The sequence below is a fragment of the Xiphophorus hellerii genome, chromosome 1 (assembly GCF_003331165.1).
Source record: "Xiphophorus hellerii strain 12219 chromosome 1, Xiphophorus_hellerii-4.1, whole genome shotgun sequence".
Taxonomy (NCBI): domain Eukaryota; kingdom Metazoa; phylum Chordata; class Actinopteri; order Cyprinodontiformes; family Poeciliidae; genus Xiphophorus; species Xiphophorus hellerii.
Genome location: NC_045672.1, coordinates 13,362,797 through 13,390,252, shown reverse-complemented (window position 1 = coordinate 13,390,252; position 27,456 = coordinate 13,362,797). Strand labels below are relative to the sequence as shown.

Genomic DNA, 27,456 nt, shown 5'->3' with positions numbered 1-27,456 from the left:
GGTCTCTGCTGGTTGATTCAGTCCGCCGTAGCTCTGCCGACTGGAGGGATGTGACCCCGGAAAAGGACGCCCTGCTAATACAACAACACCCCATTCAAACAGACCACACAAGAAAGTAAAGCTGGACCAGGAGGGGTGAGCTGTCGTTTACTTGACGGGTATTAGTTTGTCAATAGGGTTATTTTTTTCCTAGTTTGAACCGCGGTGCTCGGACGTGTAGCGGCGGCACCTGGATGCTGTTTCCCTCCGCTGGAACTTCATTCAGGCTTTTGTCTGTGGCATGCTAGGCGAGCTAGCTTGGTTGGTTAGCTCTGCGGCTCGGCTTTGGTTCCCTCCAATTAAAATGTCAGTTCATATTAAAACATAGAGGACTTATAACTGGTTAGGACTCATGCTTATATGCGTTGCAACAATGGCTATAGCTCTGAAGCGGTTCGGGGGGATATCGCTGAAAGGTTTGCTGCTTGCTAATAGAGCTACAGTTTAAAACTGTCTACGTCCCGCAACATGATTTCTGAGCAGTACTAATATGCTAAAGGAGCAATTTAGGCTTCCTGAAGCTGTGACTTTTCATTTTCTGTCCACAAATATTAATAGAAAGTACATTTTCTCTAAATTATATTAGATTTCAATTGACAGTAACTGCAGTATATATTATGAATTCCTACACGTTATAACAGATATCGACAAGACAACCATGATATTGTAGATACAACTTAATATTTAATGGGTTTTTTTACCCTTAAGTTAGTGCCACAAATACACCCTTTTTAAGAGGTTTTCTATTTTTAATGCAGCCACAGATCCATTGTGCTGCCCTGCCTTTTAGAGTGTCTGCTGCACCCCCACTCCCCAGTATCTGACAGCCCTTTTAGTGGCAAAGCTGGCTCCCTGTTGGCAGCAGGACATTGATGAGTGCTGCAGCCAGCAGGTGTCAGGCCTTGGTCATGGGCAAACACACAGAATCCCCCTGGCAACTGGCACACTTGGTCGTGTACCACAGCATGTTAAGCCTCTCTTAGTTTGCACATTCTCTTAGCTGTTTAGATTTTTGCGGAAAGATTAGGACCACTTGCCTCCTTATACTCCCTGAGGGGTCATCATCAGCTGCCTGCATGCAGCCCACACCGGAAGGGGAACGGCTGGTTAATCTCCGCAATCACTTGCTCCGTTTTTGGTCCTGGTCTTGCTACCCAGATCCAGCGTGTCATCATCTCACACTTGATGTTTTCACAAAATCACTTATAAATCTTTTGAATAATTTTAATCAGTCACTCATATTTTTTTCCCCCCTTTTCTCATTTCCAGATATCCTTGTTTCCTCGTCTCTTATTCACAGCCACTTGCATTAAATTGTTCTCAGAACATAGAACATATATATAGCTGTTTGTAATCAGAATTTTCTGCCTTGCTTTGATGCTGGCGCTTTTGAAAATCGTGCTGCTGCACCCCCAAGGGACCAGCTTAAGGCAGCAGCTTCTGTTTCAGGTCCTTTGAGGGACCCTGAGGAGTGAGAATAGATGCTCTGTGATCATAGACCAGATGAGATGTTCTTTTTTTTCCACAGGGTTTCAATGGAGTCTGAAAATGTATGGAAATAGTCTAGATTTTAATTAAGCATTAGCTATTTTTGGGGTCTGAGTAAGTACGGAAATGGTATCTTCATCTTAGGCATCTGTCAACTTATCTGTTCAAGTTTGTTGAGTTCTGCCAAATTATTTGAGTTCACGCATCACATGACGACGACAAAACATGACCCACTTATCACTGATGTTTTCACAATCTAGTTCATCACCATTGTCCCAAATACTGTCACTATTGTTGTAAGGCCACTGCATGAGCAGAGATGCCTGCGATACAACCAGCAGGTCCTTGTCGGACCTTTTCTAGCCTCTGGTGTCTGCTTGGCACGCTCACGGTGTTGGAGGACCAAAACTGGTTTGACCTCCAGGAAGTGTGTGTGTGTGTGTCTAGTGCCAGGTTTATGATTTACTACCTGGGCATGACTTGTGTTGTCTTGACTTGATGTGAATGTTCAGATGAGAATTTAATCAAAGAATGAATGAGTGCTTGGGTCTAGAGTAGGGATGGGCATTTATCGTATCATTTATTAATTATTGTCATGATAAGAATTTTGATTCGTCATTGTATTGATAAATTCCAATTGATGATGTTAAAGTTAAACAAAACCTGACAGTTTTATGGGTTATTTTTACTATTTTCTTCACTGTTTATTCTACTAGAGCATCAATAAATATCACTAAAATATGGTTAAATGCTGTTATTGTGGAGTTTAGTGATATATACAAATCACACTTTTTCAGGGTAAATGGCATCCTAAAAAAGCCTAATTTAAATAGGAACGTTTTTCAAGGGCTGTATTTGTGTTTGTAGCACTATGAATGCTGTGCCATAAAATTACTTAATTTATCACCATCTTTATTCGTTTCACATTAATGCTACAAAATATTGTGATAAAATTCTCATTCCATGTCACCCACTCTTAGTCTCTGGAGATTATTATAATAGTTTGGGTTTTTTTGGAAGAGGGATAAGCAATTCATTGCTCTAAAGTAATTGATGTAAAAATCCAAATGTTTCATCCCTTAAATTTTATGTTGTGTTGGCAAATACAAATATGTGCTTCAGGGAAATATTTTTGTCATGTGTTTAGTCTTAGTTCATATTTTAAATTAGCAGTAACATTTTAAATATGTATTATTCAATGAAGAGTCTTCTAATATATTTGCATACTTATTAGTTAATAAAGACACTGACTGTGGCAGTTTTTTTCCTCTAATTTCTGTGTTCGTTCATGAACAGCTCATTGCATCAACACTGCCTGTATTTAGAGGTGAAGATCCTTGTCAGAGATTTTGTGGCACATGTTGTCCAGACGCCCCTAAAAGCAATTAAGTCTTTCTCCACCCTTAACGGAAAAAACAGCTCCAAAGCATAGAGTTTCAATCTCCATGCCTGACTGTGGGGATTATGATCGGGTCCGGTGAATGTAGAAGAGCTCAAATGCGTTCCCTTCTGTCCACAAGACGTTCTCCCAAAATTAATCATTCAGATCTTCACTGGTGAATTTAAGACGGACCTGAACAGGGGGGCATCTTTAATTCATTTGAAGATTTCAAATCCATTATGGTGTGTTTCACTGTTCCTGTAGCCTGGAGTAGTATGACATTTGATAAAATAATTTTTCCAGCTCTGGATCAGTTAGGAAAAAGAAAATGGCGTGGAAAATCTGCAGTACAACTCTTATGTTTTTCTGCCTGTCACTGTCTATCTCTCTATCATTTATCTATCTACGTATATCCGTCTGCCATTTTTTTTTTTTTTCCAAATATTGCTCCAGAAATGATTAAGAATCGATTCTGTAGGCAGGTGTGCTTTGCACAAAAACAGGTGAGTTTGAGAGAATTACTGATGGACTCTTGATTGTGATCTGTGGCAGCCAGAATTTTAAGCTATTCTTTGATTCAAATGATTCTTTAAGTTCATTAAAAATAATAAAAAGAATTTTTTTTTTTCACAAATGAAGGTCTCCATAAGAACAAATTGGCTTAAATTAGATTTAATAGTGTGAAAGAAACAGGCTTATGACACAAATTAGTATCAACGTTGCTTGCTGTTAAAAATGTATTGACTGATTTTACATGTTAAAATGTTTTTATTAATAAAACCATTGACTGAAAAGTGAGCAAGATATGACAAGATGTTGGTAGAGTGTGTGTGTGTGTGTGTGTGTGTTTGTCGGGGTGTGGGGGCGTGTGTGTGTGTGGGTGTACCTGCAGTGGCACAGCTGCTCTGCAGAACCAGGGCAGGCTGATCAGCTGGCAGCCACACCCGCCTCATGGCCTACTAATGTTTCTCACACATTTGCTCAGGACGTTGGAGCAGCTCATGATTGAATTCAGGTTATTTTTTGCTCTCAGTTTTTCCTATCTGTTCAAGCCATCAAACTGTTCGAGTCATATTGCAGGACTCATGCTTGCTGTAGGAATGTGATTTGTAAACCGGACGTTTCGCGTCGTCCGAGCATCATGCAACGAACTGGGGTGGGTGCGACTGTTTCTATGCTCTCCGACGGGCTCTGGCCTTCTTGACCTCCTGTAAATGTGTGAGCATATCACGTTGCATAATGTGTACCCTAGTTGCACTTTGTGGCGTGTCTGGAATCTGAAATGATTTTGAGAAATGATCTTTGTCCCTTTTTAGAAATGACAATTGATACTTTTGGTAATGGATGCACCATTTGATTGTTTGGTTACCATTACTGGACGTTCTTCAAATAAGGAGAACCAAAAACCATGTGATGCCGTTAAAGCAGCCAGTAATTGTTCTAAACGGCACATCTATACTGTGAAAAGTTTTCAAAGTTATGATTAAGGATGACTCGCATAAATTTTTTTATCTTTTTGCTTTAACAGTAAAAAGCCTTTTTGGCTACACTGTTCATAAATCAGAGCCCCATAAACAGAAATACTGCTGAAGTTAGAATGATTCAAAGTTTTCTACTTTTACTGTCAGTAAGATGTTTAGGAGAAAATCAAAGGAGGCAAAGACAATTGGGAATGCTATTTTCTCCAGTCTCTTATCAATGTTGAACGCCACCTCTGTATAACTTCTCTGATTGCGTTTAGGCTTTTAACTTGGTATGGTCCGGGTATCCATATCAAAACAGTGAGGTTTTAAAAAGCTACAGTTTCAGAACCGCTCTAAGCTTCTTTCATAAAGTCCTTTATAATTTTTTTGCTGGAAAAATCTCAAAGTGAACAGGATTTTGTTTGCATACATCTCCTCACACAGTCCTGCCCTCACCCCCACATGTTGCTGCACATTACCAGAGTTGTAGCTCAATTAACTATTGTTTAAAGTAGGGCTGTGCAAATAACAAAATGTATTATTTAATTTTGAATCTGTCTCCAAAAGATCACAAATATAACATTTTGTCCAAAACTGGGTAATTGGATTTTATGTCATTATTTTGGCCACTTTCGAAGACTGGACCCATGTGCTTCAGGCGGTTGTGGTTTTGAATCGTCAGTGTGAGTATACAGTATGTGGCTGTAAAGACAGAAAAACAAGAGGAACAACAGATCAAAACTGTAAAGGTACAAAAGTGTCTAATGACTAGTAGTTGGTAACACTTTGGATTCATATGCGGACTCAGATCATCAACACCTGATGTTCTAGATTCGGTGTTCAATGGCATATGCAATATCACAAATCTCTTCAACCTCATCTAATTTGAAATTAAACTCTACTCATCCAACCTGGAGATGACTGGATTTGATGGAACATATTATGCCTAATTTTACATGTATGTATATATTTTTTCAGTAAACCTGGCCTACTGCAAATATTGTGTAATGGTTTTGGAAATGCTTGCAGCCTGTTGCAAAACTTTGAGCCAAGGTAGGCTATATTTAGCATGTAGGAGAAGGATCTTTAATTAAAAGTTAGCGAGGTCCACTCTTGGGACATTAACATGCATGTGTAGTTAAATTGCTCTGTGTAGTTACGTCAAAATGAACAATACAACAGTCTAACTCCCGTAGTACCCATAGAATCAGGACATTTTCCTTTTAAGAAACAAATCTGTGCTTTAAATCGTCAAATTTTGACATTCATTATAGTGAGGAAGGAAAATTGAAAAGGTTTGTCATTTAAATATGAAGTATATTGCTAAAAAATGTGTCATTTTTAGGACGAAATCATAATTGTTACATCCCTGAAGATTAAGATTAGATTAAAAGAATTGTATTATTACAATTCTTAGCCTGGTTTAGCAGCCCCTGATATCCTAACTGATTGATATAAACATCACAACTCTTAACAAGAGCCCAGCGCTGGTACAGAGAAAGCAAGGAGGGGTGTGTCTCATGGGGATTAGACCTGGATCAGCATTAAAGAAAGCCTTTGATTATGTCTGGAATATTACCCGGTTTGAGTCGAGGCAGACTGAGTGTCCCTCGAGGGATTAATGCAGAGCCAGCCCACCGCTACATGCTAACCTCAGGAACACACAAAGGAATCTGACAGGATCCTGATTGGGTACTTGAAGGGTTGGAAGACATGAAATATAGTACCAAGCTCCTGGTACACTACACAGCCTGTGGTTTGGGTGTAAATGTTGCTCTTAAACTTGTACAAAGTAGCTTATCTACTCTGATTAAAATGGTAAATCTGCAATTATTTTAAATTTGCACACCTCTCAGTTTGTATGTTCCAGATTTTTATATGTGCATGTAAATAATTATTCACTATAGATTTGATAGGTCTGTTTAGATCATAATTACAGTCTTTGTCAATTTTGTAATGAAGTTTCTTATTTTGCAGTCATAAAATCAACTTTATTTGAAGGGCAGGGCATAATATTGACACGGCTCTGCTATAGCCTTGACCTAACACTTGTCATGATCATGGACTCTTCACAAATGTTTATGACTGATATTAAGAATTAAAGTCAGTAACTAATATCACATTTAATGCAAAGAGACAACATGGCATTAACAAAAGCAAATATTTATTTGTAGGGACAAATGGATGTTAACCAAGAAATCATAATCTGTTATAAATGTGTGACAGATATTGTCACACATATCTGTTATGTGTGACACATACAGTATCTTGTCATACTGATATGTGTGACAAGTATTAATTATGGTCGCATGACAGCCAAAGTTAAGACTAACAACAAATGACAGAGTAATGCAATATCAACACATAAAGCTACATAATTATTTTAAGTTTTATCATTAATACCCTTTAGGAGTAGGCCTGTCACTCCTAATAAATTTTGTTGGATGATAAATGGTCCCATTAATGTTGTTTTTGAGACTGTTTCCAATATCATTACCTTAATGATAATTTTATTATCATTATTGATTATCATTGTAATTATTTATTGGTCTTAAATAAATAAACCTTTTGTAGAGCACACTTAACATCTAACTGGAAGATATTTTAAATATCCCAAATAAAACATAGCAACCAAAAACCAATAAATAAAACAAATAAAAACTACTTACAACTGGAATCATAAATAAAATGGATTGTAATGTCTCTGCAAGCAAAATTGCCCTTTAAATAATGTCAATTATCAGAATGAAAATTATCAAGCTCATTTTAGTTTATCATGTAATTGAATGATTAGATGCTTATTGTAAGAGGCTTAAATAAAATGTTACCCACTTATATCCTCAATTAGGGACAGTCGGGTCCAAGATTGAAAGAAATGGTTTAATTAAGTAAAAATAAATCAGGCTTATTTATTTGGAGGAAAATATTTCTAAATGGAGTGCTTCTTTCAATAGATGAGCAAATGATGCCAATCATCTGCTCATTTTCGTCTGTAACTCAGAATAAGATGTAATGTATAAATAAAAATTTAAAAAAACTTGGAGCGGAGTTTATTCTCCGTCACATCAGGGAAAGAGGCAGATTATTTGTCTTTTTTGTGTTTGCGGTACTCATCACGTTTCTGATGACATGTCTCTACAATCGTGCAGTACTTTTATTTTTGAGCCAACATTCTCATATTGTGCTTTTGTGGCCCTTGTTTTATTTACAAGGCTACAAGCAATACACACGTTTTTGTGTATTGCTGTGAAAGGGTGACACTTTTAGGGTTGGTTAAAAATAAAACCTGAAGCACTCAAAGCAGAGTCCTGCGTGGATATGATGCTAAATATGGATTTTCAAGCTTCAAAAGCAAACCTCCATGGATTTGTAAAGCCTTGTCATAAAATCAATGTTTATTTATACTGCAAGTGATTTTGGAATGAAGTGCTCCCGGGTTCGAACAAACTCATAGAAATCATTGTTAAGACAGGAAAATATTTATTATAAATATCTGTTGGTATCCTTGGTAAAGATGTGTGAAAAGCCTTAAATGTAGCTTATTATTGCAGCAGCACAGTATAACAGAAACATTTCAAATCCAGACTTTTTTCCTATATATTCAGTAGGAAAAAATCCGTGTTAAGAAATATCTACTTATTTTTATTAAATCAAACTAAAATATTTTGTACGAACTGCTTTTGTCAACTAGACAGCACTTTGTTTGCACCTGAAACATTCCACAAGATTGACAACATGGAGTCAAACTGTTGTGACGATAAGAAGTATTAACATTCATCAGTCTGTCACTGCACACAGTCAAAGCTGCCCAAAAACCAACATTGCTGTAAAAGTTAAACTTCTCCATTATCACAGGAGTTGAATCGCTGTAAACTTTACTGCTGAATTACCCCATAGATTTAACCATAGCTTGAACTGTAAAAAAAAAACCCTGTGAAAATCTGTTCAAACATCTAAAGTAACAATCCCAGGCAGTTTTTGTGTTTCTCAAAACATCAGATAGTTTTTATCAAAAAGGGGCAGATTTTTACCATAATCATTTGAAATGTTGCACAACACATGAAAAATGTGTAGTCTTCAACATTTTAGGTGAATGTTGCAATGACTGACTGGGTGTCAGATGGGGAGCATTCAAACTGATCATCCTAAAAAAGTGATGTCTAATTAGGAAAGGCTTTAGTTGCATTTATTTTATAGGAATTGTTCAAATGTGCCAGTAAGTGTAACACAACTAATTTTTCTTAAAACTATTATTTCCTACTGCAGATTTTTTTTTTTTATTCCATTCTAATTCCAAGTTGTACCACTACAATAAAATCTAAATATGATTTAAGAGTTTTTAGAAGAAGTCAATAAATGTGGTGGGTGTTGTAAAATCACCTTTCTAAAGATCTTATCTCAAGATGGCTCCTTTGGCCGAGTAACCACAGTCTCCGCTCATCTTTTGTCCCGTTATTTGGAGTGACCGTTTGATTCGAACCTCTGAGGAAGACGTATTGATGCTCCTGAGTTTCACTCCGTCTCCTTGCTGCAAATCTCTTTGCTCGGCATACGAGCTCTCCAATTCGTCTGAAGCTCAGAGACGTGATCAAAAGCGTCACGGAGGCTGATCTAAAGACGCTGCCGCCACCAGCCTCCCTCCCTACATGAGCCGCCAGCATCCTCCCTTCATCTCCACCCCCACCCCCAACTCGTTCACCCACCGCCACCAATCCCCTGGAGGTTTCCTGAGCAGCTAAACTGACGCCAGAGAGCTCTCCATCTTTTTGTCTGTCTGTCTGTCTGTCTGTCTTTGAGTCTTCAGCAGCTCTCCAAATAAAAAAACGTGATCAGCCTCAAGGTTGAGGCGAATAAGCGACTCTGTTGATTTCTCCAGTTACAGATGTTGTAGCTAGTAGCATGAGCTCCCGCTGCTCTGATCTGGGTGATTTCACTGCCTCACTTTGACAACTAAGTGTCCAGCAGGACCCCCACTCTTCCTCTCTCTGGTGGGTTCTGGAAAAGAGGGCTGATCAGCCGGCTCCTCAATTAAATATAACCCAACATCAAACGACCTGTCAGCATGCGTTAGCGGCCCTTTGTTCAGATAAGAGGCCAAAATAAATTGCCAGAACTATCATCATTTTCTGTGGTTTGCTCAGGCTTTTTATACAAGATATTTTTTGGGGAGAGAAAATCCTGACATGCATAGTGATGTGCTCTCTTTCTACATCATTTTTGTATTTAATGGGTTTATTTATTTGGTTTTTCAATTAGCAGATTTAAGCTGGATATCCAGCAGTGCTCATTGTTGGTGCATTGTGAGATTTAATGCGACATCAACCGACCTTGATGCGTACACACGATCACAGCATAACTTCTCCCTTTTTTATCACCCACATTAGATTTGGCAGCTCCTTTTTATCGCCTGCTTTCACCTCCTCCCTCTGTTTTTTTTTTCTCCACTCCTTTTTTCCTATATTCTGCATCTCTGCAGACTGGCTGTGAAAATAGGTCAGAGGCAGAAGTGAGATCTGTGCGAAAACTACCTCACAATATTAATGAAGTGGTGAGGCGCCTAACCTGCACTGCGCTGTGACTGTACTAAAAGATAAGAGTCCGTTCAAAGAGGTCAGACGGGATGTATGCAGAGGCTTTCATGTGGTCACACTCCGGTTTATGCATCCATGTGTGTGTACTTTGGCTATTTTTTTAAATAATTTGTTGTCCAGCCCCTATAAATCAGAATTTAACGCAGAACGTGTTTAAAAAAAAATCGAGAAAGGTGAGCTAGAACCACCAGACCTAAAATATCATCTACAGCAAATGAACAGTAGCCGAAAGTTGTGATCTCATCTAATCTTATCTAACGGTAGTCTGACTTTGTGGCTGGAAAAACCCCCACAACGTCATATTTTTAACTCGCACCATTAATGTACATTAGATGTGTTGCAGTATTTGTGTTAATGCTGCTGGGTTTTGTGTCACCAGAGCCACAGGAGCAGAGGGGATGAACCGCGAGGAGGCGCCGGGGAAGTCTCCTGAAGACATGTACATCCAGCATAAAGTGCGGGTCCTGCTCATGCTTAAGAAAATGGGTTCAAATGTAAGTATGGTGACCGGAACAGCAGGCTGGTTTTCACATTTTAGGAGTAGGATAAGAACAAATGGGCTTCTATTCCTCTGCCATATACTCTCATATAGTATCTCATTAAGTATTTATAGCGTTTTCTTTACTTTTGTCGCATTATATTCACAAACTTGTGGGGATTTTACGTTTGACAAACAAAAACTAGTGTGGAAGGAAAATGATAAATCATTTTTTAAGTTATTTACCAGTAAAAATCTAGAAAGTGTGATGTGCAATTGGAGAAGTCACCTAAAGGTCTAGCTACATTTAATTTAATCTCAGTATAAATCCAGATGTTCTGTGAAGGCTTCAGATCTTTGTTAGAGAACAAAAAGCATCACAGAGACCAATGAACACGGCAGACAGGTCAGGAAGAAAAATGTAGAGAAGCTTAAAGTTGTTAGATTATAAAACTGTTTGCCAAGTTATGAGTCTGTCAGAATCTTGTTCAAGCCATCTATCATCATGCATCATATGAAAACAAAGAGGATAGTGAAAAAACCTACAAAGACATGACCAGGTAAGGGTAGCATAATTCAGAAATGCAGCTAAAACATTTGATGTCAACTCTGGAGGAGCTGCAGAAACCTACAGTTCGGGTGGCAAAGTCTGTGGACATTAGAAATATAAATTATACATGCCATAAATCTGGTCGTTATGGAAGACGAGCAGCAAGAAAATCACTGTTCAAAGAAAGCCTCATGGTAAACGCATGGAGGAAGCGTTTCGTCTCCTACAAGCAAAACACTTTGTTTGATGAAAACTACAACTGGCACAGCACCCTAACATCATCCCATGATGGGACACGGTGGTGGCAGCATCATGATATTTGTATATGCTGTGGAAGCTGGTTAGAGTTAAAGGAAAGATGGATGAAGTTAAATACTGGAAAATCTTGAAAAATGACCAATTGAAAGTGGCAAAAGATTTGACTGGTTGTGATCGTAATTGTCTCATTTTGTCATTGGTCAACACAATAAATGTTATTGAAATGCACTGAAATGTGTGGTTGTAATGTGACAAAATGTGAAAAGACTCTATAGATTTGAATACTTAAGGACGCTGTATTTCCAGCATACACCAACAGAAACCTCTTTAACTCAGTGACACAAAGAAATATGACTGCAGAGTGAAAATACATGCAAATGTTTCTGACTATGAAATGTGAAGAAAGTGGGAGAGCAAAATAATTTCCTTGAGAAAATTGGTTTCCAGAATTGTTATAGAATTATTATTATTGAGCAAAGCAGCAGGATGCAGGTCAGTGGGATCAGAGTTTCTGCCTGTTTGTTCTTGTTTTAGGCTTCATAAAGCTGCTCTGTTTACTCTTTCTCAGCTTACACAGAGCGAAGAAGCTTTTCTCCGGAGTTATGCAGGAGTGGTTCACAGTCAGATGAGCCAGCTACCACAGCACAATATAGACCAGGGTAAGGCTGGAACACACACACACTTCATAAAGTCAATAATAATTGTGTTAGAAGGTTTTTTTCTTTTCAAATGTTTATGTTTTGGGATTTTTTCCCCCTGCGGTGTAATCCAAACATTACCACTCTGACATGCTGCAGAGCTGCTGCTCTGGTTAATCTAAAAACAAGAGAAAATCCCTCTACACACCTCATTCTCAAAGAGTGCACAGCTCAGCAGACCAATCGCGTTCCCTGACTGTGCATGGGAACCATCCAGCCGCCCACCAAGCTTTGAGATTACTCACCCAACAAACGGCGCGCATCGCTGGAAACAAGTGACTCACCCTCAGCAAGAGCGAAACGCTCGTCGCTGTCATTTCTCTCTTTCGCTATCAGAAAGTATTTTACTCTGTAAACCAAATCAGCACTCCGGTCTGCCGTTTTGCTTCGTGAACATTCATTCTTTTTCAGAGGAGTCCACTAGAGTGCGCTGTTGATCTTTTTCTCCCACCCTCTGGTTGCTTGAGGTTAAACCACAAGATGGCGCTGCATTAAAGCAACAGTGTAAGTGCAGCGGTACTGCAGTCATCCAGCAGAGAAGTGTAGATATTTTTGTTCTGCTGGATTTCCAGTCCAGTAATCATGTATTAGGCAGCGGCCTGCTGTGTCTCAGGTCCTGCTTTCCTGTTCATGACGTTCACACCTTCAGGGGGCGTTGGAAACAGAAAATTGCCTACAACGTCTTAAAGTGTTAGGTCGGTGTCCTTGCCTGTGTCCTTTCTCTCTAACGATAAAATCACTACCAGAGAGAAGTGGAGATAATTTCTCTTTTTTTATACTCCTATACGAGATGCAGTTAAGACTGTGCAGGTTTCATTACAGCCTCACGTTTGTTCATTAACCAGCAGAACATGAAGCATGGCACCATTTAAGGAGGTTTATAGCATCTATAAAAGCCTCATCAGTGATAAGTTCACAGACGTTCTGCCGTCTCTGCTTTGTCAATACAATGGGATCATCTCTTATAAGTTATGGAGTGATGGAAGATGTGAAAGATGCTCTGTTCTTCGTACATTAGAGAACAGATGCACTGAATGTCCTTCGTGCGCCCATGAATTATTCACAGTCCAGAACTGGTCCGAGGTATTGTGATTAGGTATTACACACACGCTGGAGAGGTAATCCGTTTCTAAATAATCAAGGCTGCACAAAGGACGAGGTGTTTCGGTGTGTGTTGGCAAGTCTGAGTGTGTTTGATGGGATTTGATATTTAATGTCTGGCAACCTTGTTTCTTCCATTTACACTTTCTAATAATAATAATATGATAACCTTTAAAATGTATTTTACTGATCAGTTTAAACTTTAGATGGAACGAACCATTCTGTCCTGGTTTTAGTTTCTGGTGTTGGTTCATGTTGTCATATGCAGCAGCTGCTCCATCAATATGCTTCTGCTGCAGTCCAGCAGCACGGTGTTTTGTTTCTGATGGTGCATCAGTGGTCTGTCAGAAAATAACAAGGCTGTTAGAGCGGCCAGATGTTGTCCAGTGTTGTACACAAAAATGTTTGGTGTTAAAATAGGCTGATAGTTTTGACGTGAAATTGTTGTTTTTTACCTGAGATGCTTGAACTCTCCGTTTCTCATTCCGATGGGATTAATGGCCGTCGTTTTGGGGAGTGAGCAGCTGCAGTTCACCCCCCAAGTGAACTTCGACCTCTCCTTAAAACTTTAAGGAGAGATTTTAGCTACTCCATAAACAAAATGAAAAGCAATGAGGGCAAGGCTGTTGCACATCTCTAACTTCTTTCATTCGGACTCTTTTGTTTTTGCATTGTTACAGTAACAGCACAAGCATCTGTTGCTGAAGTGAGTGACGGTTAATCAGCTAATTTGAATGAAATCCGTATTTAATTTAAAAAGCAGATAATCGTCACAGTACTTTTAAGGTAATTCATAATGTCGCTGATCCGACTGGCCAAGCTGATGTATATAATTAAGGAATCAGATGCTACAGCTGAAGAAAAGAGATGAGACATTGCTTTATAGTAACAAAACAGTTTATATCACATTTGTCAGCACCAATATTGTTTGTTATAAAGCAAAAATAATGTTCTATTTTCACCTCACTCTCTGTGAGCAACCTAACCACGTCAAAACAATGATGGTGGATAAATTATCTGCTGCAGTGACGAAGTTTGTCAAGGTTTAAAACGTCTTTTCAAAGATGAGTCTTTCCAGCTGGGTGGTGATGAACAGAAGGTTTACGGTTTCACATAGGAGCACATTGTGATGCTTGAATGTCAGATATGAATTTATTTTAAGCTGCTGAAGGCACTTCGTGAAACTAAGCACATCTGTCTGCCAGGATTATCTCAGAAAAAATGTTTAAGGGAACATTTAGATGAGAAGCTCAGCTCATGTTTGATTATTTTAACACTTTGCAGTTGTGTGTTAAACCGCTACAGAGTATATCAGTTTCCCAGCTGCCTATTTTTGGTACAGTAGAATAGAAACATGCTTTGTTGTCAATCGGGTGTCACAGCAAGAACTTAAGGTAAGTGGGAGCACTCATATTCACACAAAAGTCCAACAATATAGAAATAGGAATAAGACTGTGCTGTACGGGTAAATTTACAACACAAGAAAGATGATGCTGTCAAGTTTTAAAAAAAATTGGGGCATAGTCAGATTAATAGTGATGTGCAGCTGAGTAAAGTCATTTGGAGAAGAAAAAACTATAGTATTTACAAGAAGTGGAAAAACTGCAAATTACGGAAACAATGTTATTTGAAATGAGAAAACTGCAATAAATTGCAACCCAGACTCAAAACACAATTAGTAAATATATTTAATTTGAATGATACATGGATATGTTGCTGTATCTATTACTTCATTTCAGCAGGATTTAATATTGTAATTTTTTTTTATTGTTATTTCAAGTTGATCTAAAGCAGTAGCAAAAGGATTATTTTCAATTCCAGTTTTGTATGATTTTCACTCATTTCAACTGTTTTTTGTTTCTTTTAACTTTCTAATTTATCTCAGGGATTTTTTTTGTTCTTTTTTCGGATGCAGTGAATGGCAGCATTATTATCCTATAAAAATAAACTAAAATGCAATTGTTTTAGATCTTTAAAGGTTATAAAATAGGTTATTCTGATACATTACACTTCCACTGATAACATTAGTTGATATAGAAGATCAGTTAACAGTTTTAATATTGATTAATAGATCTGAACTGGTTCATGTTGGTCCCTGTCAGGTCTGAGGAGCTGCAGCTTCTTTTAGTTCATAGCAGTGAGATGCAGAGTTAAAGAAAAATATGAACGTGTTGAGACAGGATCCCCTCTTATCAGCACAGTCAAGGAGTCCCAGGAATAATCTGATGATTGATTAAAATTTACAATTGAGGAAAATGTGATGAGAGTATTTGCTTGTATTTTCTTAATCTGTGCAGAAATTTAATTTCTCCCCCGTTCCAATCAGTCATTCCCTCACTGATTAAAAGTCAGCTGTCATTCTGTTTATGGGTCACTTCATTTGCATCTTGGATTATTTTAATTGGCTCATTAGCATAAATGCAAAAAGTGAGGGGGAAAAATTGTTTTGCCGATTTTAATTAAAGCCAAGGAGGATTTATCTGCTAAGGCGCCGGCACTGAGATTTTCTTTATTCAGCTGTCTTGTTCTGAATTCTTATTGCTTTGGCCTTGCAGGACCCCGTAGTCTTTGTATGAACACTGTTATTATGTTGGGAAGAGCATGAACCCATTAAGTGAGGCTTGTTTTAGTGTAAATTAGTTTATTCTTGACTCATGTGACTGTGTTGTTTTGTTTTTTTTAAGTGGATTAAGACACAAAGAAACAGAAATTCTGTTACGCAGTGGTGACTGCGTTTCCTTTGTAATCTGGCTGCTGGTGCTCTTAATTAACCGTTTTAATTACGGCTTTGCGGTATTTACATTTCATTTAAACACACAAAGGCAACAGTTGGTAGAATCTGTGTTGTATTACAGAACGAGGCCACTGGTTTCTCTCTCAAGGAAACCAGTTGCCTCCAGTGGAGGGCTTCGGCGAATGAGAGGCGAGGAAAAGTTGCCAGAGAAACCTCAGTTATCCATGGAAACCAGAGTTTCCTTCAGGGATTTGTAGTTGCTCTATAAACTGAGAGAATGCTAATTGTTGTCAGACTACACAGCTAAATCTTTAGCGCAAGATGATTTCATGTGTGGTGGTTTCACTTAATTTAATAATTTCAGTTGAAGATGAAAATGAACAATAATGCAGTCATACAATAAATATGTTGAATTAACTATGTAACCTTTAAATGGCTTAAATAAAAGATCTGAAATTTGGCAGGTTAAATTTAATAGTTATGCAAAATAATGGCAAAAATCATTTTAAGGCGTCTTCTGAAACAATTACCATTCAGAGAGAAGAAATGTTTTCCTTTACTGAAAATTACTGAATTAGACACATCTAAGATCTAAAATTAGTTGTGTGTGCATAGGCCTGTCGTGATAAACGATAAATCGATTAATCGTACGATAAATTAAAACTATCGACGTCATTTCAATTATCGGCATTATCGTCTCTTCCGGCCTTTTTCTCTTTCTGTTGATGACACCGAATGAAAAAAGGACCAACTCCGGTTCTCCACTGATCCTCCCTTCCTCATTTCCTTAGTGTAAAGCCCAGCGCAGACGACATGATCTTAGAGTTGTCGGCCGACCATTTTCAAAACCTGAGACCACACATTAGCCGACAGAAATCCTAGGTATAACTGTTCGATCGGGTTCGTTCCTGCCGTGTGGTGTCCAACAATGGGCACAAAATAATGGCTACAAGTTCAGTGAACTAATTTTAAAACCAGGCATTAATCAATGTTTACTACAATCTACCTGCAATGCATGTGGCTAGTGTCAGCATAAAGTCCTGACTGAATGAAAATCATTAGAAACTATTTACGTCACGTTAACGAAGAACAGCTGAAAAGTTACCGGGTTTACCAACTGCGGTAGCAATTTCGCTCCAACTCCTCCTCTTGTCATTTCTATATTCTTTGCATGTTGAATAAACATTAATGTTGTTTCCACATATTATCTCCAATGTCCGCTGGACTTCGGGTTGCGCCGTGTCAGCTGTTTGGGATTCCCCGACGTAATTTCCCCTCAGAAAGCGAGGAGAATCCGCGCTTTCTGATTGGCTGCCTGTCACATTCAACAGGCGGCGTTAAGCTCCCAGTCGGGAAAAAACCCTGATTTAGATCGGAGGACGATCTACCGTAACACACCACACAATCTTAGAAAGACCAACGTTTTAAGATTGTTGTAAAGGGAAAAATAGGAGCAAAAAATCGTGTAGTGTGAACTATTGCATCAGGTAGTCGATGTGCCCATCTTCTCTATTTAAATCTAATTATTACTGAAGGGCAACACAATATACAGACTTCATAATCTGCACTCTTTTGGTTGAATGCAGTATTTATTTACACTTTGGCTTTATGTTGTTTAGTTTTTATCAAGTACATTTTTTGTTTATGGAGACTGAGAATCCATTTTGTTTTTGGTTGTTTTGTTTATTTTGTTTATCAGCTCCAGTGTTAAATATTCTTTTGAAAATAAAGTGTATCTATCTTTGGCAGGAAATCGCATGCATTATCACGTCATTTCCATTAAATCAGTGTAAAAAGGTCTTCAGACAATATTATCGTTTATCGCAATAATTTTTTGAGACAATTAATCGCTCAGCAAAATTTGCTATCGTGACAGGCCTATGTGTGCAGTTTATGTTATGGGAATTTGTGGATTTTTTGTTGTTGTTGTTGTATTCTGTAGGATTACACACCTCAACCGCTTTCTAACATCTGAAATTTGCACTTACTTGAGAAAACAATTGCCAAAGGATGCATCTGTAGCTTAAAAAATACTTCTACAGCAACATTTGAAAAGTTCAGGCCATTCTGTTTGACTTCTTTAGCAATTCTGTTAGCAAAAATAGGATTTTTTTATTTATATTTTTACCGTTATACAGACTTTAAACCAGGGGACACAGATTAAAAGTTTATACTTATGCTCCTCTTCGTTCATGATATCTTAGTTGTTACATGAAGTATTTAGCGAATTAAATAAAAATGAAGCTAAAACTAGAGACAAAGGAGGATTTTCATCTTAAATGTAAAATGTATATATATATTTTTTACAGTTTTGGCTTAATTACTGCTTTGTGTTCATTCAAACACTTTTTTTTTCAAACTTTTTGGCCTTTTTTTTCTGAGTTTGTTACTCCAGCTAACAATTAATTGATTACTAAATTAGTTTACGATTTTTTTCAATAATCGATTATTTGTTTTCAGCCCAAACCTTTCTAAATTGAGTGTTGAACCTCACATAACCCGCCCCTACAGTCTTTCCAACGCCGCTGTTCTCGGCGCCTTTATCCCCTCAGCCGACCCTGCACAGATTGTGACCTTAAATGTTGTTGGTGCTGCACCACTGCAACACCGGAGCCATCAATCCAGACGCTTCTCTGCTTTTTTTTTTCCATCTAGAAAGACGGACAGAAAGCGCTTCATTCCTCTCACTTCAAACAGGCTCCCTTTGAGCTTAATAAAAGATTTCGTCTCCTCAGAGGTTTCGCCGAAGCTTTCATGTTGCTTTTTTTTTTTAATTTCAAGCAAGCTAAATATTGATTTATGCTGCCTCAGAAGTGTAGAGGAGGACTGTGTGTTCAGGTTGTTCCTGATGATGCTACCCTGAAGCAGGGATATCGGTAAAAATGATCCACTCTTTGCTCTTTTAGATAATTTTTCTTAATAGAAAATTTAAGAATTTAAATTCTTTAGCTGTATTTCTTTTTAAATATGTGGTTTAGTGAACAAGACTGTTCAGCTCTAGATGCTGATAGAAATTTGCCCAATCAAAATAATGATTCCTATAATTACTCTGGGTCATTTGTTTTCTTCTACAGAGGGATTTGTAGAGGACATATCAGGTAAAGACATAGTGCTGCTATTTTTTCTTTTTTTTTTTTGAGCAAATCGACCCTCGCAGGTCTTTGTGTTCACCTCCGTCTGGGGGGCGGAGGTAAGGAGCGGTTCAGCCTGAGGCAGATAGGAAGGCGAGAGAACGGCTGGAAGCAGAGCTGCATCAAAGCTCACCAAAAGCCGCCCGCTCGTGCGCAGCGGCTCCGGCGCGGCCCGATTCTTATCTGCTGCTAGGCAACAGCGTTGAGGGACCTGACGTTTCCATCTCGTCGGCTAGAGCTTGTTGCTGTGTGTGTTCTCTGAGAGCGCGTGTTGGTATCAGGGCGAGGTCCGAACATGACTCTCAGGCGCTGTGTTCAGATTTAGCTCGGCCTCTGGGAGTATTTTGAGAGAATATCTGTTGGTTTCTGGCTCGCGTCGCTTTGTGCCCTTGGCCTGAACTGTCTGTTACGGGGGGGAGAAATCTTTCACACAAACACCACACAATTCAGACGGTGCTTATTTCCGTCAATCTGCAGCGTTCCTACGGCAACTGGAACTTGGTTTCTGTATTTTTCAGGACTGGAGAAGGTTGGAAAAAGAAAATAAGGATTCAGGAAAAGTTCTGGTTTTCCAGGCTTTATGCCCTTTCCCATTATTTAATGTCTATACTTTTTGTGCCCTTCCTTTTGTTTATCCCTCTATATTCCCTTCCTTGTATCCATCCTTTCTTGGTTTCTTCCATAGTTCCTCTCTTCTTCTATCCTTTCTTTTCTTTCTTTATAATGTTCCTCTTCCTTCCCTTCTTCTGTCCTCCCTACTGGTTATCCTAACTTGCTTCTTTGTGTTGTACATCCATTCCCTCGTTCCTTTCTGTCCTTGCGTCCTTCAGTCCTTCCTCCTTTCCTTGGCCTAATATTGGTAGCTGTGCTGCAGCATGACCTTGTCGGAGCTGTTTTTAGTTGTGCAGCAGTGAAGGTGACAGATGTGTCCAGGTGCAAAATTATCTCCATTTTGAATTGTTCCAGATTAAAGTCTTTCAAAAGAAAACAATTTGACGCACAATAACACACAAAACTAGTCTAGTCTTGTAAATTCTGTCTGTTCCTCCTTTATTTACCTGCATCGTTCCCAGTCAAAAGAGAAAAAGACATCCTCTCCCTATAGATTTAACCTTGCTGTTGTTCTAAAATGTACTGAATGTATCCTAGGATAAATGCTCTCTGAAAGCGATACCCAGGTCAAACACAAACTTGTTTGTAGGATCTGTTATGTCTAATGAAGATGATCCTCTCTTTGTGTCAAAGAGAGGATCGAGGCTCACAGTCTCTTGGCCTACTTTCATATCTCTAATGATTAAACCTAACAGGCACTCCTCAAAGCTGCGGTGAAAGTGGGGGTTTTTAAGCAAAAAAAATGGTTGCTGTCAGAACGGCTTCCTAGCCTTTTGAAAAGGTGTTGATCTTGGTGTTAAACATGCTTGAGACTGTAAGGTGTGTTTTTACAGCACAGGATGGTGGTGACAGTAGACTATCGCACTCGAGCGTGATTTCTCCTTCATTTTATTCCTTTTAATGACCAGAACCACATAATATCTGTGTACTTTTTATTCAGATACTGAGCCAGGTGGTAAAAGCATCAAAACAGTTTTCTTTTCTGTTTTCAAAGAATTTTTAAACCACTCATTTCTCCTGAGTTAATGTCTAGAATAAGGGTCTACAAACTTTACACTCCAAAGAGCAATTTTTGCCCTCAGTAAAACTGTTCAAAATGTGACTTATAATTTCTGAAAATTATCTGCCACTGGAAATGTTTCTTTTTTTTTTAAAGAACCTCCCTTTTGTTTCTAGTTTTATGTAACCAAAATAATTTTATAAATAGTGGATTGAGATATTTTCTTCAATAGCATGTTATTAAAAAAATTACTGTCCTGCGGAAAATTTAAGAAGAGCTGAAATTGACTATTATTTGATTGTGATATGACGGAACAGCTGCACATTTAATTTAATGTTGTGTCTTTTAAATCCTGGTATTTAAACACTTTCTGGAGACGAAAGCTGCTTAAACAGGTCTGCTGTACTCCATATAAATAGTTTAATAATTTGACAAACTACTACTGAATCGCTTGTTTCTAAATAAAAGCCAGCAGACAGGTTTTATTGTGTATTTGACATAAATCACAAGTCACATAAACACCAAAGAGGCTGTAATTATAATCTACCATAACACAAAAGGAACAGGGAAGAAATACAAGCATGTCATGTTTGCGAGTCGACTCTAAATGATGCTTAATGGTGATAATATCGGTTGATTTTAGTATCAGGCAGCGTCACGCCTCAGGCCGCCTCAGTGGAGGAGATTGAATGGCAGTGAAGCTTCAGATCTGGAGGTTATCAGGATTCTGCTGTCAGCAGCCCACTCAGAGCGTCGCCACGTCCCCGTCAAGACGACCGAGCGCCTTTACGCTGCAGGTGTATCTGGCAAGGGAAGAGTTTACCTGCGTCCACCAAGCCGACGTTCACAGTGGGATGTTTCCTCCAGCTTCACCGGTCGCAGCCGACCGGATTCATAAGAACCCACGTTTCACGTGTCGAACTAGAGTTGGTGTTTGAGCCGTGGGTGTCAGAATGGAAAAAGAAAAGAAAAAAAACGCTTGAGCTTCTTCATATAATGTTACAAAATGTTGTACAATCACTCTGTTCCCTCTGTGTTCTGTCTCCCACTTATTCTCTACTGTCTTCTCTACTACATAATTTACAGGATAACCAGTCTATAACCGAATGAGGAGAACTGATCGTTAGTGAATGTTGTTAAACACCTCTGGCAGATTTAGATTTAAAATGTTCTTTCAAGTTTATTTCTGATCGGCAATATGAAAGGCTCTCTTTGAAACAAAATTGTTTTAAATGAAAAAGAAAATTATTTATACCCTTAAAAATACCATTTTTTATTGGCAATGACACACACCTTCTAAAGAGTAGACAGGCTTTAGTTTTCACTGGTATTTTGGGAGTTGCAGGGCTGTTTTATTTAATCAAATAAATATTTTTGGCCCACAATGTCCATGTTTGAAGGACTACAGTGTTTTTGTGCAACATAACTTTAAATGATTCATGGAAAATTTGCCTATTCATAGATGTTTTTGTAAAACATATCTAAAATGTTTAAAAGAGAATGCAGCTTTGGAAGCTGAAATGTTCAGATGCAATGCTACTTAACACTTAGCACACTCCAGACGCCCCACTCATTTTCCTTGACATTGATTGGCTGAATCTTCAAGAGCAAAAATAAGCACAACTTTAGATATTAGACTGTTTCTAATTTGAGTACTAATTGTGTTAGAACTACTAAAATAGGCAGTTACCAGGACAGTAGATCAGGTCTCAAGTATTAGTGATTTTCAGTGAGTACCTGAGAGAGGCTTCTAAAGTATATGCATATATGAATCATTTAGAAAATTTGACACATTTTCATTTTACTGCAGCTAGAATGGCATGTCATGAATGCTCAGGTTAGTTAGCATAGCCACCGATGACGGCAGATAAACAGTTTTCCTGTAACAGAATATTGTTTCTCCACCATTAGCACCAGGAGTACATGAGTGATTGACAGCGCTAAGACACTCCTCCTGACTGTGATTGGTTGTTTTTGACTGAGAGCTGTGCATATCTTCACATGGCAATAGAAGACAAGGAAAAGGGTGGAGGAGATTGATCTTTTCACAGATTATGTCTGTCTATACTGTCACGGCTCTTTTAACCAATTTTCTTTTTTTTTTACTTCTTTTTCTTTTAAAGAAACGTTACATACTGCAGCTTTAAGCCAAATAAAATCTAAAATACTGCAGCTTAAACAAGAAGAAGATGAATATATGATGAAACTGCACCAGTCATTGCATTTTACTGATGCTCGTTTTAAAGTAGAAGGTCTGTTGCATTTCATTTGTCTCACACTCGGCTTTGAAGGTCAAAGTCTCTGATTGACACACTGGGAAATGAGATGGAATCACTTCCTCTCTGAATCATTTATCTCTTATTACAAAAGGAAACTCTCCAATCTCCTTTAAATGCTTTACCCGTTTTCTCTGAACACGTTTCATTTTCTTTCTTTCTTTTTTTTTTTTCGTATCCCAGGTGCAGAGGACGTGGTGATGGCGTTCTCACGGTCAGAGACAGAAGACCGACGACAGTGACCCAGGCCTCTCTCCACCTCTTCCCAAACAAACCCACCCACTGTCCCGCCCTGTGCATGATTCACAACAACATCCAACTCCACAAACAAACACACACACCGATGAGCTCAGGAGAAGAGGGGCGCCTGCAGGAGGCAGAGGAGGAGGAGGAGGAGACACGGCGTTCGCCTCCTACATCCTGCCCCTTCCTCACCTACTGACGGCACCTGGGATGCACTCGAGCGGGTCACTGTGGGCCGTGGCCTTGGCAATAAGGCAATCTGTGAACACACTCACAAATTGGGTAATTGTCGGTTTCGGTTTTCTTTTCATTTTCTGTGGTGCCATCGAGGGTTGATTTTTGTTAGGTTCTGTCCGCGTCGAGGTGTCGGGCAGCGTCACGTCTGCTGCGGTCACCGAGGCGGACCTTTTCGACAGCTGACCCGAAGCGAAGAGAAGTGATAATCGTGTTAGAGGAGACGGTTGGCAAGTATTTCTGCTTTTAAAAGCCCTGCCGTTAGTTTCGGGTTTTAGCTGTTGTGTGTTGTTTTGTTAACGAGGGGCCTCGTTTTGTAAAAAAAAAAAAAAACTCTCAGCAGATTTAAAGTTACAACCGTGTCTCAGGATCCGGTAGAAAGTCTCCCCGGTGGAGTCCAGCTTTAGTATTTACCACTTCTTCATCTCATTCGGTCACTCATAAGAAGAAGCTGGTGTGAAAACATTAATTTTAAGAGTAACTACTCAAAAACAGCTGCATATGACCGCATCAGTGTTTGAAGACATTTTCTGCTTCCGCTTGGATGGTTTTAAATTTAATCAACTATCCACACCGGACTGTGGCCTGATTATGAGGCTCACATTTTGGTTGCAGGACTCAGATAAACTCATTTAGCGACGCATCGACCCCCGGCCCCCGTCTGCCGCTTTGGTCGGCTTCAGCCGTGCTCTGCGACGGGCGCAGCTGGATCTCGTTCGTTTTCTGATTGGAAGTTGCAAAGAAGAAAAACAGTGACGCTTTACTGAATCATGGTATGAACCGTAGGATTTCTGACAAGGTATCGACAGGCCGGTAGAGCAGAGTGCGAGTATCAATCGTTCATGTTTAGTTTAGTCCTGGATCAATCGACGCTATTTATGAAGGAGAAACGCCTGAAGGTCTTTGTTTAAATCTGGATATGTTGTGCATGAGGCCCCATTTATTATTCATCTTTCTGCTGCTTTCTTTATTCTTGTCAGTGTTTATTTTTAATCATGAGCGATTGATCAGAAATTACAGACACTACCAGACGTTATCGAATCAAACATGAAACACAGGTGTAAACATCCTTTCTGCTTGTTTTGTTTTTTTTCACTCATTGTGACGAGTAAAACTATAATATGATAGTTTTTTTTTTTTTATTGTACGTTTAGCTGGAAACTAGGAAGAATGAATTCCATGTGCCAATTTAATAAAAAAAAACAAACAAGCTTTGGGTGTAATTTATTGTTTCCTGAATTGATAATATTGTTTTCACTAAATCAGGAATTAATTTAACCAGCAAGCAGCGACTCTTTTACACTAAATTCACACAAACTCTAACTTTTAACTACCTGTAATCAAACCCATAACGCCAAACATTACAACTGTGTGCTGTTTTTTTCTTCTTTTTTTTTTTTTTAACTGTACTGTATCTGTTGCACTATTATCAGCGGGATATTTGTTTTTAAAAATAAGAAAAACGTTTTAATATCTAGGACAAAGATTATTTGTTTGATTCACTGCGGGGTGAAAAGTATGGTTGTAAATGTGTTATTTGTCATTTACAAAAAAAAAAAGAAAACAAGTTAAATCTTTAATTGATGCAGCTGGACTTTGAAAAAAAAAAAAAAAAGAATATTTGTGTCTCAACAGGCATATTTCTTAACAACATGCTGATTTATTTAATTTAGGTTTAAGATGTTTTAAAGCCAAGCATGTCTGCTTTGTGGTTTCTCATGTTTATTCAGCCTTGTCACAATGACCATTGTTTGTACATTGTTGGTATTTGTGGAAGCTATCAGCTTCTTAGAAATGTTTTTTTTTTGTTGTTGTTGTTGTTGTTGGCGGTAAGTTCAAGTTCAGACTGAATGTTTCCAAGAATCATCGCAATGTAAACAGCCAACAGGTCTGTCTGTATTTTATGTTTACTTTATTATAAAACATTCTTTATTTGTCTCTATGCATTTTTTTTTCTAAGGTGTCTTACTGTACATTGTACCCATCAGGGCTGGACTGCAGCCTTGGATCAAGTTGTGTGTGCGGGGGTGGGCGTGTGGGTGTGTGTGTGGGTGTGTGTGTGTGAGAGAGGAGAGAGAAAGAGATCCTCATTGAACTTAAAATCTCCCTGTTTTGATTTTCAGCATGCTGTTAAGTTGAAGGCAGGATTGTGTATCTTCTTACTGTGACCGGATGTTGCTTAATTGTTTTTGTTCTTTTTATTTTGTCGCCTTGTATTTTATTTTCCTTTCCAGTCTACATTGATTAGTTGATTTCTTTTTGGTTTTGTATGGCTGCTGACCATACTGCCCTAATGCTTCCAAATCCAACTGAACCATTAAAGAACTTTAAAAAAGCAAAACTTTAAATTTCTTTATTTTTACTCTAAGAAAACAAGCTTTTAGGGTGGACAAAGTATTAAAATAACCAGAGACTTTTCACCACCAACATTTCTTTCAACGAGGAATTCAGGTATAAGCAAAAACTATTCTGTCCCAAAGGGAAATAAAATTTTGTTGTAACTCACTGCATCCAAGTATCGTCAAGGAGTCGTGGATTCTGGTACTATCGGCAGATCTTTGGTAGCAGTCAGTCTTGCAACAAATCTGAAGAAGCTTCTGACTGAAGACACCGTTTCTGTACGACAGCTTCATTACATGCTAACAGCTTGACAATATTTAGCTAATCTATCTCATTTGCTTTTGCTGCTTTTCTTTAAATCTTTGTAATAGTTGAGCTTTGAAGATACCAATCAGCTCCCCCAGTTGAAAAAAAAAAAAAGATTTGTTGCAGCAGTCCCTCCAAAACCAGGAGGAGTAATTGTCCAAACACGCAGATTCAGCTAAAAAGTGAAGTTTTCAAAAACAAGTCAGAACCAAGAAAGTAGAAGGCCACGGGTTTTTTTGTTTTGTTTTGGAGATTGGTCCAAACTGATGGGGAAATTAATGGAGCAAAATATGCAAGAGTCCTGGAAGAAAACCTGGTAGAGGTTGTAAAAAGCTGAGCCTGGGTCGGTGATTCATCTTTCAGCAGGACAGTGACCCCAAACATATAGCCAGAGAGGCAAGTTTACATCAAAGCATATTCATTCATGTGATAAATCATTGCATTTTGTTGGAAACACATCGATAGATAAGTCCTGTCTCACTTATTGAACATTTGGAAATGTTTAATTGAGTACCAGGCATGTCTGTTCAAAAGACGCCTTCAGATCCAAGAGTTGAAAACTACAGAACAGTGGTGGGCTGTCAAGCCTAGCAAAGTCTTCTCTGCCAACCCTAGAAAAGCGAAAAGAAAAAGTGTAATATGCATTAATCATACTTCATTTTATCTATCATTTCATTTTTATTCGACAAACGAGTTGCTTATTGGTATTTTTAAGGTTTCACTTTAAATTCCTACTTTAAAAAGTGCCTTAAACGCATCTGGCGAGCTGGTTCCGCCTCAGGACCTTTCGTCAAAAATCCAATGCAGTAGGCCGCCAATATGGGCCGCCATAGTTGACATGACTGACAGAATTATCAGCCAATCAAAATTGACAAACAATTGACATATTGAAGGCCCTGACTGAAACCCCATGGCAGAAGAATGAAAGCTTCGTAAACCAACAGCAACAGTAGCATACATTTTGACAGAAATTTGTTTGTAAGCATATATATTTATATATATGTGTATATTTTAAAGCTGACATTTGCAGTCAGAGCCTTGTTGCCCCCCAGTCCAACCTGGCACATCTTCACACGTTTTTTACTCAGCCACTAATTGAGTCAGATCTCTGAATAGGATGCTACTTAGCCACTCTACTTGGGGGGAGAAAAGAGAGTTTCTTTCTGCTAATTATGAACATCTGTTCACTGTTCCTGTACCTTCTTTCACACATGGAGAAAAAGAAATAATTGTTCCATTAAGAGCCAACAAGCTCGGGGAAAATACAAACAAGCAGACAGCCAGTATTTCAGCATCCCTGCAGCAGCTTACACAAGAACACACACACACTCTGTGGGACCTGTTTCTCGTTTTGTTAATATTTTAGTGTTTAATTTTTGATTAATGTTTGGAATAATTAATTTCTCATAGTTTTCATAACAGATGTTCACAACATCCAATCATAGCAGATTAGTATGTTTTAAACTAATGAGAACGGTTTCTATACTGTTTCAGTCGCACGTGACTTTGTGTTTCCTTCAATATACGACTCAG

General features: G+C 38.5%; 1 protein-coding gene across 1 annotated transcript; it reads left to right on the top strand.

Moving 5' to 3' along the window:
* On the top strand, nucleotides 1-25,613 carry ctnnbip1 (catenin, beta interacting protein 1). Its single transcript, XM_032572448.1, has 4 exons — nucleotides 1-135; nucleotides 10,342-10,456; nucleotides 11,817-11,907; nucleotides 22,984-25,613. The coding sequence occupies exons 2-4, from the start codon at nucleotides 10,361-10,363 to the stop codon at nucleotides 23,040-23,042; spliced, it is 246 nt and encodes an 81-aa protein (XP_032428339.1). The 5' UTR covers nucleotides 1-135; nucleotides 10,342-10,360; the 3' UTR covers nucleotides 23,043-25,613.
* The last annotated feature ends 1,843 nt before the right edge of the window (nucleotides 25,614-27,456 follow it).